The 14,123-nt window shown below is 31.3% G+C and overlaps 1 protein-coding gene across 1 annotated transcript in view; it reads right to left on the bottom strand.

Moving 5' to 3' along the window:
* LOC129226600 (serine/threonine-protein kinase D3-like) overlaps window positions 1-11,768 on the bottom strand; it is a 111,830-nt gene extending 100,062 nt beyond the window's left edge. The window contains exons 1-2 of the mRNA XM_054861224.1: window positions 11,625-11,768; window positions 6,515-6,653 (exon numbers count right to left, since the gene is read on the bottom strand). Coding sequence (XP_054717199.1) covers window positions 6,515-6,653; window positions 11,625-11,768 — 283 coding nt within the window. The remainder of the gene's footprint in view (window positions 1-6,514; window positions 6,654-11,624) is intronic.
* Between the last annotated feature and the right edge of the window lie 2,355 nt (window positions 11,769-14,123).

The following is a 14,123-nucleotide window of genomic DNA, read 5'->3' as shown; positions in this document are numbered from 1 at the left end:
AATTCCGCCAAATTAATTTTGGTAAACAGATCATTAAGTACTATGAGGTATTGAAGTCAAAACTAATCCGCCAAATTAATAAAACAACACTCTTAAATAACATTAAAACTAATATTAAAATGTAAATTAATCCACCAAATCCATTTTTTATCTCCAGTTTTACCAGACGACTACTTTAGTGCATTGGCAAATTATTTAAAACTTTTATGAACCTTTTCATTTTCTTTTTTCTTTTTTGTGTGTGTATTTTTAAGAGTTAATGATGCTAATTAGGAATTTTAGGGAGTAAAAGTCCCCATTTTAATGCCGACAATGGAGAATATTGTTCTTTCTTTTATTTTGTTTTTGTTTTTTCTCCTATGAGACCTGTACTGATGAAGATTTTTGGAAATAATCATAACTGAGAAAATCAGAGAAAAATGTTATTTGAAAATGCTGATAGAGACCATTCTAATAGAGACTTTTGGGAATTTTTCCCTTTGCGAAATGAGAAGTTTTTTGTACTATTATCCGCATATAAATGGGAACTTAAAAAAAAAAAAAACTATTGTGCTTACTCTGATTTTAATGATATTTTTACTCTGAACTTTTTCGTATTGTAATCGTACGTTATTTAGAAACAGTTGATTTCCTTCTGGTGTGGATTTTAAAGGTTTGATGTTCTGACTCTAAAAGGACATTATTAGAATCAGGATTTGTAGTGATTGTTGACCCTTTTTTGGGACGATTTCTATGGTAAGAAGTTATACATTATACAATAATTTAGATTTCTGGTGTAGCGCTGGATGTTATGTATTTGACGGAGATCGGGATTGTAAGGGAAACTGTTTCACTTTATTTAAGAATAGTTGACCTCACTTGAATTGGATTTTTTGAGAATTACCCAAACTAACTTTTTTACAACTCCTAAACGTTTCAAGATTTATTTTATGTGATTTTTTTGAGTGTCTTCCAAGTTTCGCCGACATTTCATTTACCACCCTTCCCCCTGATTTTCAGTTTTAATCATACCTTTTGATACATTTGAGGGGGCAGGCAATTTGAAATGTCTACGAAACTAGAGACAAACAATTTTTTGGTAACTATTTGACCTCTTCCTGTAATGATCATCAACTTGAATCAATTGAAAAAAACTACATCAACGTGAGTGAAGCCGCGGGTAAAAGCTAGTTAAGTGTAAAAAACTAACTACATATCTAGAACAAACGGGAAATCCCGCTGCAATGTCCCCTATATGAAAAAGAATAAATTAATCGAAAGGATATCATTTTAAAAAATGATAAAGGTGAAAACAGTTCTTTAAATAAGGGAAAATCATTCATCTATAAAATAAACATTTTTCAACTAAAATGACTAAATACTCTTTAAAAACCCAAAACATTTCCTTGCAATTTAAAATACTTCGCCAAATAAACAAAAAATACAATAAATTACATTAACAGTAGCTTTAAAAATGTAAACAAATCATCACGCAACTCTATTGTTTATGGCCAAAGCCGCCAAGCCACAACGTTACTGTAAACAAGCCGATCAGTGAGCGAAGCTAACTCCGACTGATTAGCGGTCTGATCTTTTGAACGAAAACTTTTAAAACTTCATATATTGATTAATTTGTTCTTTCCACTAAAGATAAAGATCTTCCACTGCACTGATCTTTTGTGTACATAACTACCCTGTTGTTATTTATCTGGACGAAAACAAAATTTGTCATTTGCTTAGGAAAACCTAAAGCACCGATCCGGTCACATGGTTCAACTACGACGGCAGAACATACGTTTTGCATGAACCATCCAGGACTTTATACTTTAAAATATATCAAGGGACCTAAAAATGTTGCTTTCAAGAGAGAGAAAGAAATGAAGGCTTCACTCTCTCTCTCTACGTTTTATCTCTTCTTTCAATATTATATTACAGAGTTTACAAATAGTGAAAGACTATTTTCCTTCTTGTGAAGACCAGGAAAAAAAACTGCAAAGTATTTCAATCGTGGAAGATGATGCACTTATTTTGAATTCAATAAGCCAAAAAAAATTTACACTATAACGGACTATTTTCAACATTAAAGCTCGGATTTGAAACTACATGTGTGTTAAATGATCTAAAATATTATGTATAATAATGTTCTTTTCATAAAATACACATTTTATACCTGTTAAAAGATTCCATATGTTTCCCCCCTCTATTTCCCTGCACTTTACTTTTTTTTTAATCCAGTCCTTTGAGAAACGTAAAATCAGCAATCCACCAATCCAGTGAATGAACAACTTCAACCAGTGAACAGGTACAGCATTTTCTAGTTCTTTTGTTTTTGGAGAGGAGGGAAGTTACCATCTCCAGTTCATCAGAGAAAAAACTTTAGCAAAAAAAAAAAAAATTAAGAGCTGTTCAGTCACTGATGGATGTTCAATCACTGGCCTGTCTATTCGGTAAGGGAGTTATAAATATGACTAGAGGACCCGACAGACTTTGTTCTGTTCAAACTTTGCAAATTGAAAAGTTGAAAAATTTCAATAAACCATTAAGTGTTTGAACCATTCTGTTGAAAAAAATAAATACAAAAAAAATGTTTTAAGCTGCTATGGTGTCAGAATGCGTACATTTATTACAACTTGATTCATCTAATGCCCACTGAGCAGTTGTTTTATTAATTATTTTTTCTCCCGTAGTTAATGGTTTGCTCCTTCAGCCATACTCAAAGTATAAAAAGCGTCCTCAGATATTAAGTGTAAAAATCCAACTACCCATCTAGAAAAAACGGGAAATCCCGCTGCAACATCCCACATATCAAAAAGAATAAAGCAATCGAAAGGATATCAATTAGAAAAATGATAACGGTAAAAACAGTTCTCTGAATAAGCGAAAATCACTCATCCCTCTCCCCCCTCCCGATGTAAAATAAGCATTCTTTAACTAAAATGACTAAAAACTCTTTTAAAACGGAAAACAATTATTTGCAATTTGAAATATTTCGCCAAATAAACAAAAAATACAATAAATTACATTAACAGTAGCTTTTAAATGTAAACAAATGATCACGCAACTCTATTGTTTATAGCCAAAGTCGCCAAGCCACCACGTTACTGTAATCCAGCCGATCAGTGAGCAAAACCTACTCCGACCGATTAGCGGTCCGATTTTTTGAACGAAAACTTTTTAAACTTCATACATTGCCTAATTTGTTCTTTCCACCAAAGCTAAAGATCTTCCACTGCACTGATCTTTTGTATATGGAACTACCCTGTTGTAATTTATCTGGACAAAAGTAAAATTCGTTTCGTCTTTAGATTCCATCAACTTTTCCTTTAATAACATACTGATTAGATGGATAAACCATATTCTCGACATTGGTGCCCAAACTTCGATGGATTTCATCCGAGAAACAAATGTTGCTAGGTACAATACTTTCTGATCATTTGGTTAGGAAAACCTAAAGCATCGATCCAATCACATAGTTCAACCACGGTGACAGAACACACGTTTTGCGTCAACCTGCCAGTACTTACTTCACTTTAAAATTTAAGTAAACTCAGTTAATACGAAATGTCAAAAATTTACGAATTTGTTCGTATTAGCCGTTATTTGTCACAACCGTAAATTAGTGATACTGTGAAAAAACGAAAAAATGCTTTCCTATATTTAGAAAACATTACTACTAATTATTATATTCAGACGATTAATCACTCATTTCTTATAAATGAATGTTTTTCGGAAATCTTGAGAAATGAAAATGGTAATCAACAATCGCGGAATAGGTTGTCCACAGGTAAACAAATATTCAGGCTTTATTTTCCATATAAAATATTTAATATTTTCTTCTCTTTGCACAATGAAACTTCTACTGTTTGACCATCGATTACATGGAAAGGCTAATATCCGGTTTATAGGCGGAAATGGATGTATCTATTAGTTTATAGGGGTGTTAGTTGGTTTGTTTCAGATGTGCACTTTTGCCTCTCTATTACTTAGTCTTAGTTTTGTAAAAATGAAAATTTGCTCACAGCAACATTTTTCAAATCTAAATTATATTCGATCTATATTCTCATGGCAAAAGTTAATTGATTTATTTATTTACAACAAAGTTTTGAGCTTACCATTTTGCTTTTACGTTCCTGAACGAAATGAAGATATTTTATTTTCTTTTTGTTGTTTCCATGGTAACTACTTTTGTTTCCCCTTATTTTATTTCTGAGAATGCAATAAATGAATAAGGCACTAGTGACATTATAAAACGCATGTATCAATATCCCATCGCTATTTTCCTATCTTCCCTGCTGGATGGAATAGTCTTTACTTGGCAGATTGGCAGATTACATACAATCCGTGGTCAAACAGTACTAAAAAACAAAATGATGAACAATTTTTGAAAAAGAAAATTACAGTATTCAACCACGAACATTTTAAGTAAAGAGGTCAGAAATTTTTGTTCGTCTTAGCTGAGACGTTCAACTTAATTTACATATTATAAGTGAAATTTTCAATGTTTTTAGATAGCAAACTAAACTAACAAACAAAATGTTCGCTTTAGCCGTGATTTCGTATTAAACGTGATCGTATTAAGAGAGTTCAACTGTATATCACAGGACTTAAAATCGTTGCCTTCAAGAAATGAAGGCTTCACTCTCTCTCTATGTTTTATCTATACTCAATTGACATATCACAGTAGGAAATTTCATTACAAAAAGCAGAGCTGGCTTTCTTATTGTCCTTTGGCAACGGGTTAAATATTTATTTCAGTTCTCACTCAACAATAGGTTAAAATAAATATTAATCATTTGGGAGATACAACCATCCAATCATTAAATTAATTAACAAAAACTTTTCCGATTCGATCCATCGCACTTCGAAACCATGCTTGCCACAACTTAATTACACACAAAAAATTTGATCAAAATCGGTCCAGCCGTTTAAAAGTCTTATGGTGACAAACGTCCGCACAGAAGATTTTTATATATTAAGATGAAACAGTTTAAAATAGGCTGTAAAGAGTAGTAAACTATTTTAGAACATGAATGATCTTTGCTGAGGATTTTTAGGACAAAGACTACAATGTGTGCTCACTAATTCTATAATTGAGTTGTATTTGTATTTAAAGTGTACACAACAATTATTTTAGCAATACAAAGCTCAGAAAATGTGGAATAAAAAGATTAATACGGGAGGGGGAGGGGCAAGGACGAATCCAGAAAATGTTCAAGGAGGGGGCGACTGTTTTTTCCTCTTTATTCTTTGGATCTTCAATTTCTAAAAACTTTTGAAGGAGTGTACTGAATCCCATAGCTTACCTTTAAGTTATCAAAAGTGTCCTACAGTTGTGTTTCTTTCAAAAAATGTCCAAGGTGAACTTTTGAACCTAGCCCTAATATTATCTAAGATCGTCTAAAATTGAGATTTTGAAACTTCAATTTGAAAAAAAATCCTGCAGAAAGTTCCAGTCCCTATCCCCAGTGTCATAAGAGATGGGTTACGATTGCGTTTTCAAGATTTCAATTTTAGTGAAGAGCTCTCCTTCTAACACTATGGAATATTATGTAATATTTCATTTTTGAAATTTTAATATCAAAAATACACGCGAAGAAACTTCCTTTGTCTCAGCTCAAGGAGGGAACAATTACTCCTTCCTTGTATCCGTCCTTGGGGGGAGGGGGGGTAAAATTTTAGTATCACAGCTACTAATTTGCCGAAAGAAAAAATAATTGAATTAAAATGTTGAACAGTTTACAGCAGACCCTTGTTTACGCAGGGGTTACGGTCCACGGAAATGCCATGGGAATGGAAATCGCGTAAATTGAGACCTAATAGTAGTGTTGAGATAGGGGTTTGGTTCCGTAGATAACAAAATATTTCATTTTAGTGATGACTAATTGTATAATAAGTTTAATGTGTACTTATATCGACTTTTATGCACAACATGAATAAAGAAAACATAAATTAATTTCGTCTCCTGTTTATAAAGAAGAGCTGACTATGATAGTCTTTTGACAGTCATTAAGAATTTTTCTCTGTAATTCTTTGCAGAGCATTAACGCATCCATGATCATTTTCATAATAGAATCTTTCTTCATTAACAAATCAGAACGATCACTTCTATGGTCAATGAATGGCTCAAAATTTTCAATGTTAACATCTTTGGTTCTGTTTCATCGATGTCTGTATCTTCTTTGGTTTTGGCCTCCTTTGTCACTCCTAAAAGCTCTTCTTCCAGTGAGTTCTGAACTGTGTGAGTTTAACAACTTTATTTCTCTAGAAAGAGCTCAGGAACCAATCGCATACAATGTCTCAGTGGTTTAAGCTCGATTATTAGCACGCCAAAATGCAGTTGATTACGCATAATCTTTAATCTTTAGGAGTTTGGATTTTGAAAAGAGGGGAAAATTTTATGTGTTTGCATGGTCGCATCCATGTAAAATTGAAACTCATCCGCGTAAAATAAAACAAAGGTATCAAATCTTAAACCGTGAATAATCGAAACCGCGTAAAACGAGGGTCTACTGTACATACAAAAGTAAGAACAAACCTGAAACAACTATTTCAACCAAAGTTCCTTCGGCTACTTCTGAAGCTGCATTGATTGGATGCAATATATTCGTTGAGGAGTAGTCGTGGCGAAATAGTATCAATCTTTCACTCAATCTATTCAAATTATGTTCAGGAAACTAAAATGAAATCAAACTAAATTTCTAGTACACTAGAAATAAAAATTACACTAAGAAAAAGTTGGAAAGTAACTAAGTTTATTGGAAGAAGAATAGCAACCTTGAACAACATAGTCTCTCTAAACTAACAGATATACAAGAAAATTTACCTTTGTTTAGCATTTTAAAGATCAGATAAGATTTTTTGTATTAGATTTTTTGAATGCTTAAAGTTTTGTATAGTACATGCATAATCAGACGTAAAATTAAGTGGCATAGAGCCTCTCCTCCAAATTTTACATGTGAATGGAATCATGTTTTTGGCAATGGAGAGGGGGATAATAGTTGCCTTCTTTTAACTAAAAGATTGACAACTTACCACCTTATGTATTCGTATAAAATTATAACCGTCCTTGTTGTGGTGCAGTTCTTTTTCAGTCAATTGAGTACATTTTAAACCATGATTAGTGCTGTACGATAAACTTTTATGATAAAAATGAAGAATCTTGAATCTGTCATCAACGTTTAAGTAGCCATCATCAAGGTTCGCCGATATATATCATGATATATATGGGTTATTCTCCTGCAATGTGGAATTTTGCAATCCTGAAATTTTAATTTTTGAACTTTTCAGGAAGGATGCAGTTTGGCATTTTTTGAAAGACAAAATATGTGTCTTGGTAAAACTACAATAGTTCATTAAACATGTACACTTATTTTGCATATAATGATGCTTTAGTTTGTAAAAAAGGACAAAAAGTGTCATTACCATCCCATGTTAAAAAAATGTGAGAAATTCTAAAAAAAAATATTTTTTTAGTGGTTTTAAGGTTTACAATTAAGTACCAGCAATAGCCTGACAGAAAATAAAGAACAAATATATCATTTTAAGTCTTTTAATAAATTAAAAATATTTTTGAGACTTTTTTTTATAAAAATATACTGAATGCATTACATCATTCATTTTCACTTGTTCAAATTAAGTCTTATAACCTAAAGTAAATATGTTTTCGAAAATACTAATAAAACTAACTATTTTTAAAATACATTTATTAAAGAAATTGAACATTAATAGTTTGAGGACAAGCAATTTTGTAGCAAGGACGGTAATGACTCTGGAAGGATGGAAATGATCATGGCAGGTTGAAAATGACGTATACATTTTTAAAACAATTTAAAGCAAACATACAGTAAAAATAATGTCAAAATGCTCTGTTTTTTTCAAAACAAAATACTATGACATCATTATTAATGTATTTATTTCGCATTAAATACAGATGCTGCGAGTTCCTGTACCGAATTTTGTTCCTCTTTTGCTACACAAAAATATCTATGAGAAATGAGTATAGGAGAATCTTTAATAAGGCAAAATATGTGTTCTGTGACTTGTCCTCTTCTGTGAACCAACAAAATTACTTTTAGTTTTTGATCTGGACATAAAGTGGATTCTCAGACTATTACTTTGGTTTGAATCAACAACACCTGCACATTAAGGTCTGAATTAATTATCATTCTATGACAAATTACGTTTAAAACCAATCAATTTAAAATATAATGTACTTTACAAAATGATAGTTAACTGGGAATCATTGGCCATTAAAAATAACCCACCGCCCAACAGGTATTTATTATATAAGATAGTTGAAAAAAAGAAAGTATAAAAAAAATTATGCATCTAAAATATTAAAAACAATTCAATGTACTGAATTTGAAGGTAAAAATATTTATAACTAGCAAAAATACCCGGCGTTGCCTGGGTCAGTAATAATTATTAGAAAAAATCGTTACTTGCTTTTGTTTTCTGTTTTAAGTGAAAGAATTTAAAACACATCTTTTTGACGTGATTAAAAATCGAGTTTCTTCCTTACCCATAAAACTAAAATAGCAATAAGTATAAGGAACAAAGTAGTATTGATTTAGAAACGAAAGCACTATATTTAAGCATATACACAAATTTAAAAAACATGAAATTAATCTTCTCATGTTTAAAAAGATTAATCTGTTGATACTTTTTTTTTTAACATGGAGTCTAAAACCTTCTCTGTATGGCTAATGAAGTACGAAGTGATTAAAAAAAAGTAGCTGCGCTCGTGATCCCCTTATACTTGCTTTAGTTATTTCGGGAAATTTCAATCATTGTGGCTCTTGGTGCGATTTTACCGAATTTGCGAAAGTCGTTTCGGGATACCTTCGATGATGCTCCCCCATTCTTTCCTTACTTTGTAAAACGATATATTAATTTTCGTTACAGAGATATCGTCGCCAGATGCTGAGATATTTTTGGTCACCATAAAATGGCGCTAAACAGTTTCATCCGAAATGTTACCGAAATAAGTAATAAAATTTGGTGATTGTTTGAAATTGTGCAAAAAGAAAAATTAATGGAAGTTTTTGTGCTCTTTATGGATTTGCCTAATTTAGTTGCTGGATTATTTAATACAGTAAAAAAAGTCTTTTGAAATTTTTTTGATTGGCGATATTTTGTTTACATGGTGAAAGCTGAGAAACATTATGACGTAGTCTTCGGCTTCAGAAACAGCAACGTTGAAAAAACTGCCAAATGCATCAGCTACGGAAATCTTTCTGCAAATATTTTGGCGATCTGCTGGTTGTTTGGATAATGAGTAAGTGTTCAATCAGCATAAATAATAATAAAAACCATTAATTACATTAAAGTTCCGTTTAAATGGAAAATCATCAGCCAAATCATGTATTATTTGCCAATCTTGTGCAAAAATCTTACTTCAAGATTTGACTTGAGAAAAGCCTTGAACAATCACGAAAAGCAAAGAAAGTCAGCAATACAACAATTGCCGCTATCGACAGGGAGTTGAGATGATACACTAAATACTGTACTGAGTTGAGGAAAGCCTTCGAACATGGATCTAAAAAGCTCATAACTCGTTTTTTATTCTACTTAGAAATTTCGAACAGGTGCCATCTTCAGCAGAAAAATCAGAGCTTTCGATGGACATATAATGTAAATATGTGCAAGTATTTTTTCATCCCCATATTAGAGAATTTATACGAAAATTGTATTTTATTGCTCCCCTAAGGGGGTTTTGCCCCCCATAACGGGACGAAAACTACCCTATGTGTTATTCTGATGCATAAGCTATATTATTGTAAAGTTTCATCAAAATCCGTTCAGTAGTTTTTGCGTGAAAGAGTAACAAACATCCATACATCCATCCATACATCCATACAGACAAACTTTCGCATATATAATATTAGTAAGATTAAAAAAATAAAGCAAATAATTTTATTCTATTCTCAGTCTGTCATTACCATCCAAATCTTTATAGTTTGTGTTGGATGGTAATGATATTTCACTTTATTTTACCTGGCATGAGTTACCATTTAAAAAATTTTGCACATTTTGATCAAAGGTTCATCTAATGTAAGCAAACAAAAAACAAAAATACATAATAATGTTTAAAATAACTATCAATAGATATGGATGGTAATGACAGCAATAAAAATTTTTCTACTTAATTTGATAGCTTCACATCTAAGCAAAACTCATGAAGATTACCACACAGTAAATTTTTGCTTTTCAAACAAACTTAAGGCGGCTGCTACTAGAACTGAATACTGTTTGGGTTAATAGTACCACCAAGTGGTCATAAAAGAGTGTAAAAACTGTTGGATGATAATGATGCAAAATGTCAGGGACAAATTAAAACTGTTTCACTAAAATTTCAAAATTGCAATCAAACAAAAAATAAACTTTGTTTTGAATTTTTATTATGTGAGGCAATTATGAAGAAAGTTTTCCAAGGCATTTTTCAGTTTTATTTGCAGTATAGTTAGATCACAAAAGACAAACATTGAGTCAAGGGACAGTGGATGGTAATGACTTTTTAGTCTCAACAAAAATAGGTATTGTCTAACACTATTAAATCCATGTTATTTTGTTCGGTAGAAAGTGACAAATAAATAGTATTAAAAAAATAATTTAAAAAGATTTATGAGGTTGCAGCTAACATGGGATGGAAAATTCCACATTTCTACAGAATGACCCATATCACAATATATATCCAATCTTAATTATGAAAATATCATGATATTTTGATATTTTCAATATTTATTTCTTCAACTATGGTATCAATAGAAAAGTAACATTAGCCGAAGTAATTTTGTCTATTTATTATGAAAAATAATCAAAAAATTTAGCTACTATAGGTTTATGATGCATTAATACATCATTAATATAACAAAGTAATGTAATACTCCTTTTTTGCTTTATATTCATAAAATTAACAGTAATTTAACAATTTTAATGCAGATTAAAATTGCTTGATGAAATATTAAACATTGTTCAGAAAAAAAAGAAAATGTCTAATGACTGTGCACCGACTAATATGCATATTTTTTATTTATGAATTATATAACTGTAAAAGTAAAGAAAAATTATTAAAACAGCTCATACTATTACTCCATTAAAATCAATAAAAATGTAAAATAATTAGACATAAATAAATGAAAAAAAACATAAATTTTAAACCTACATATTGTAATAATAATGTAAGAAAATAAAAGTTGATTGAAGATGCATTTACTATTTTAAAGACTAGTTTGTGCTGATTGAAAATATCGGATATGTATCAAAATATCACATATTTTTGAAAATATCATAATATTTTTGAACCCTGTCTCTTATAAATAATATGAGTAAAGAAGTACATTTTGTTTGAACCTCAGAGAGTCTTCAAAATTTGTTTCATTAGTATTTATAAACTAAACCTGGAGAAATGGTTTGACAAGTACACGGAAAAAGTTGTAATAATATCAATTTTTAAACCTAATAAGTTTAAAGAAAATCTTAAAATTTGTCTCTCAATCTTTTTCATGTGAGTGTATGTGGTGAATTAGTAGTTTATACATGATAAGAAAGACATTTACCTATAAGGAAGACATGAAAAAAGTTGGAAGAAAAAGTGGAAAGATCCACAAAAATGCAAAGTTGAAACATGCTTTTTCTGATGTTACCTTTTTATCGACAAAATTGCAAGCAAGGTCTTTAAGACTTTTTAAATTCAGATCACCGACATCTACTGTAATAGAATCTCTTGCTAAACCAGCTTGCATCATGAAAGTGACTTCATCGGGAAGGTTCAGTATCGGAGGTTCCATGTTTGAAACTAAAAAATAAACAAATAGCGAAAATAATATACAATAAAATGCAGTCCATAACAAAAATATTCAGATACATTATAATACAAATGTGATGACCAGCAACAGGCTCTGGGTCCAGCTGAGCTGGACCTAATTAATTTATTAGTCCCCAATGAAGATCAATGGTTCTCTTAAAACTGTCCACCCTCTTGCTCATTCAGCCACTTCTGGTAAGCTGTTTCAAGTGAACACAACCCTGCTAAAATAATAAATTTTCCAATATTTCAAGTTAGCCTGAAGTTTGAATAGCTTAAAATAATGACTCCTGTCCCGTCTCCCAAGCACTAATTTAACACATTAACAGCTTTCATTTTGATAAATTTAAATAAACACATGAATCATATCCCGGTCTGACTCTCTTTTGCTTCAGGCTATACACAGGGCCGGATTTGGAAGTGTGGAGGCCCCGGGGCAACAAAGGAGTGGAAGCTCCTAATCAGGGTTCGAAAGGATCATCATATTTTTAAAATATCCGATACTTTGATATATATCCAAATATTTTTATATATATGTACAGGCCGAGGACTGCTAATGGCCTTTGAAAAAGTGAGAAAGGTGACAAATTTGAAAACAAAGGTGACTAAAAGGTGACAAAAAAGTAACTAAAAGGTGACCAAAAGCAATTTGCTAAGAACTCAAAAAACAGAAAGGGATTATCCCTTTTTACTGACTTTTACCAATTGTAAAGTAAAGAGCAAGATGATACATTAATTGAACGTATAATTTATGTTATTCAATCACATTTTTAGTATTGTTTTTTTCTCTTTTTTAGCTTGTTGAAAAATTATCAGCATTCTTTCTTTTTTCTTAGTAAATACAAAGCATAAATATTAAATCGAAAGTCTTCAGAAAACCAATTTGAAAAATCACACTTTAACAAAATGATAATTCAATTGTACTAACAATGCAAAAATAAAATGATGTTGAAGTATGAAACTGAAAATATCATTTCATTATGCCTGAAAATGCTCATGATTTTTTCTTTCTTGTTTTTATTTTTTTTTATTTTTTTAGCAAGCAAATGAAAATATTCCATGACATGTCCATGGGAGGTAGAAAATGTAGTGTTAAATCAAGTTATTAAAAATTATAGTAACATAATAATGAAAATAGTTTATCAAAAGCAGTACAAGTAAGAATAACTTTCAATTTAAAAACAAAAATGAAATGTTTCCAAGATGCAGAAAGAAAAGGGGGGGGGGAATGTAGGGGCTTGAAGCTTATATGAGGGTTGAAAAATGTTGCATTGGTATTATTTCCTTATATTTTTGGCTTTTTACTGCAAAATGATGTGATTTCTTTTTTTTTTTTTACTGTCTTCTGAATTATTTGTACTTCTTTTTCTTCAGCTTGGATACTTTTAACTCCCTCGAGCATAGCTTGAGCTACTTTTGTTGCTTTAAGGTCATTTTTTTCCAGAGCTTTTTAGTTTCTGAGAAGCTTCAGCAAACAGCTCTTCTCTTGCTGCTTTGGTTTGAAGATGATCCTTTCTTTTTTCATTCAGAGCTTCAGTTTCACTTTCGATAGATGTTTTAATTTTTTCAATTTTCTTCATTTCTTCTTCACAATCCTTTCTTTTTTGCTCTTCTTTTTGCTTCTGTTCAATTCCAAATCCTTTTTCCTTTTACATTCCTCCATGTATGTTGTGTAATTTCAGTGTGCTTGTTGTGCACATTAAATCATTTCTGGACCAATTGATACAGAAAGCAAATGAGGATCTTCTTTTACAGCGTCTTTAACTATAAGTATGCTGTTTAAAAATCTTTCAGTCCTTGCTGTCTTATTTTCACCAAAAAGGTGCTTTGAAATAGAAAATAGTCTTTCAATGTCAGCATTACCATATGATAATGCAAGTGAAGCTTTTATCACCTTAGAAACATTAGATCATTGGAAGTTGAGTCCTTTTTTTAAATGTGCTGCTGCCAGTAGATATCAATGGTTTTGTTTTCGGATGCTTCATCATCTTTTTCCAGCTGCAAAAGTTTCCATTCATCTTGCAACCTATCGAGTGGAACATTGAAAGGCATGATTTTGGCAACCTTTATCAAATCCTTACAGCTTCTAGATTTACTTCTCCCTTTTGGATCCAAAAATTTAAAACTTTTCAGTAACCCGTTTGATATACAACTTTGTTTCTATTACATACTTGCATGCAGTCACATAATGCTTTTGAGCAGCTCTTAAAAACATAACCTTCTCATTTTCTTTCAGTTTTGACTTTTCATCTGTCACCTCCCCACTAGCAACGAGATCTTCAAGAGGTAGTCTGTTACCAACTGCAAACAGTTCATCCGTGTCAACGTTTGAAAAATC

The sequence above is a fragment of the Uloborus diversus genome, chromosome 7 (assembly GCF_026930045.1).
Source record: "Uloborus diversus isolate 005 chromosome 7, Udiv.v.3.1, whole genome shotgun sequence".
NCBI lineage: Eukaryota > Metazoa > Arthropoda > Arachnida > Araneae > Uloboridae > Uloborus > Uloborus diversus.
This window is presented reverse-complemented; position numbering and strand designations above follow the sequence as displayed.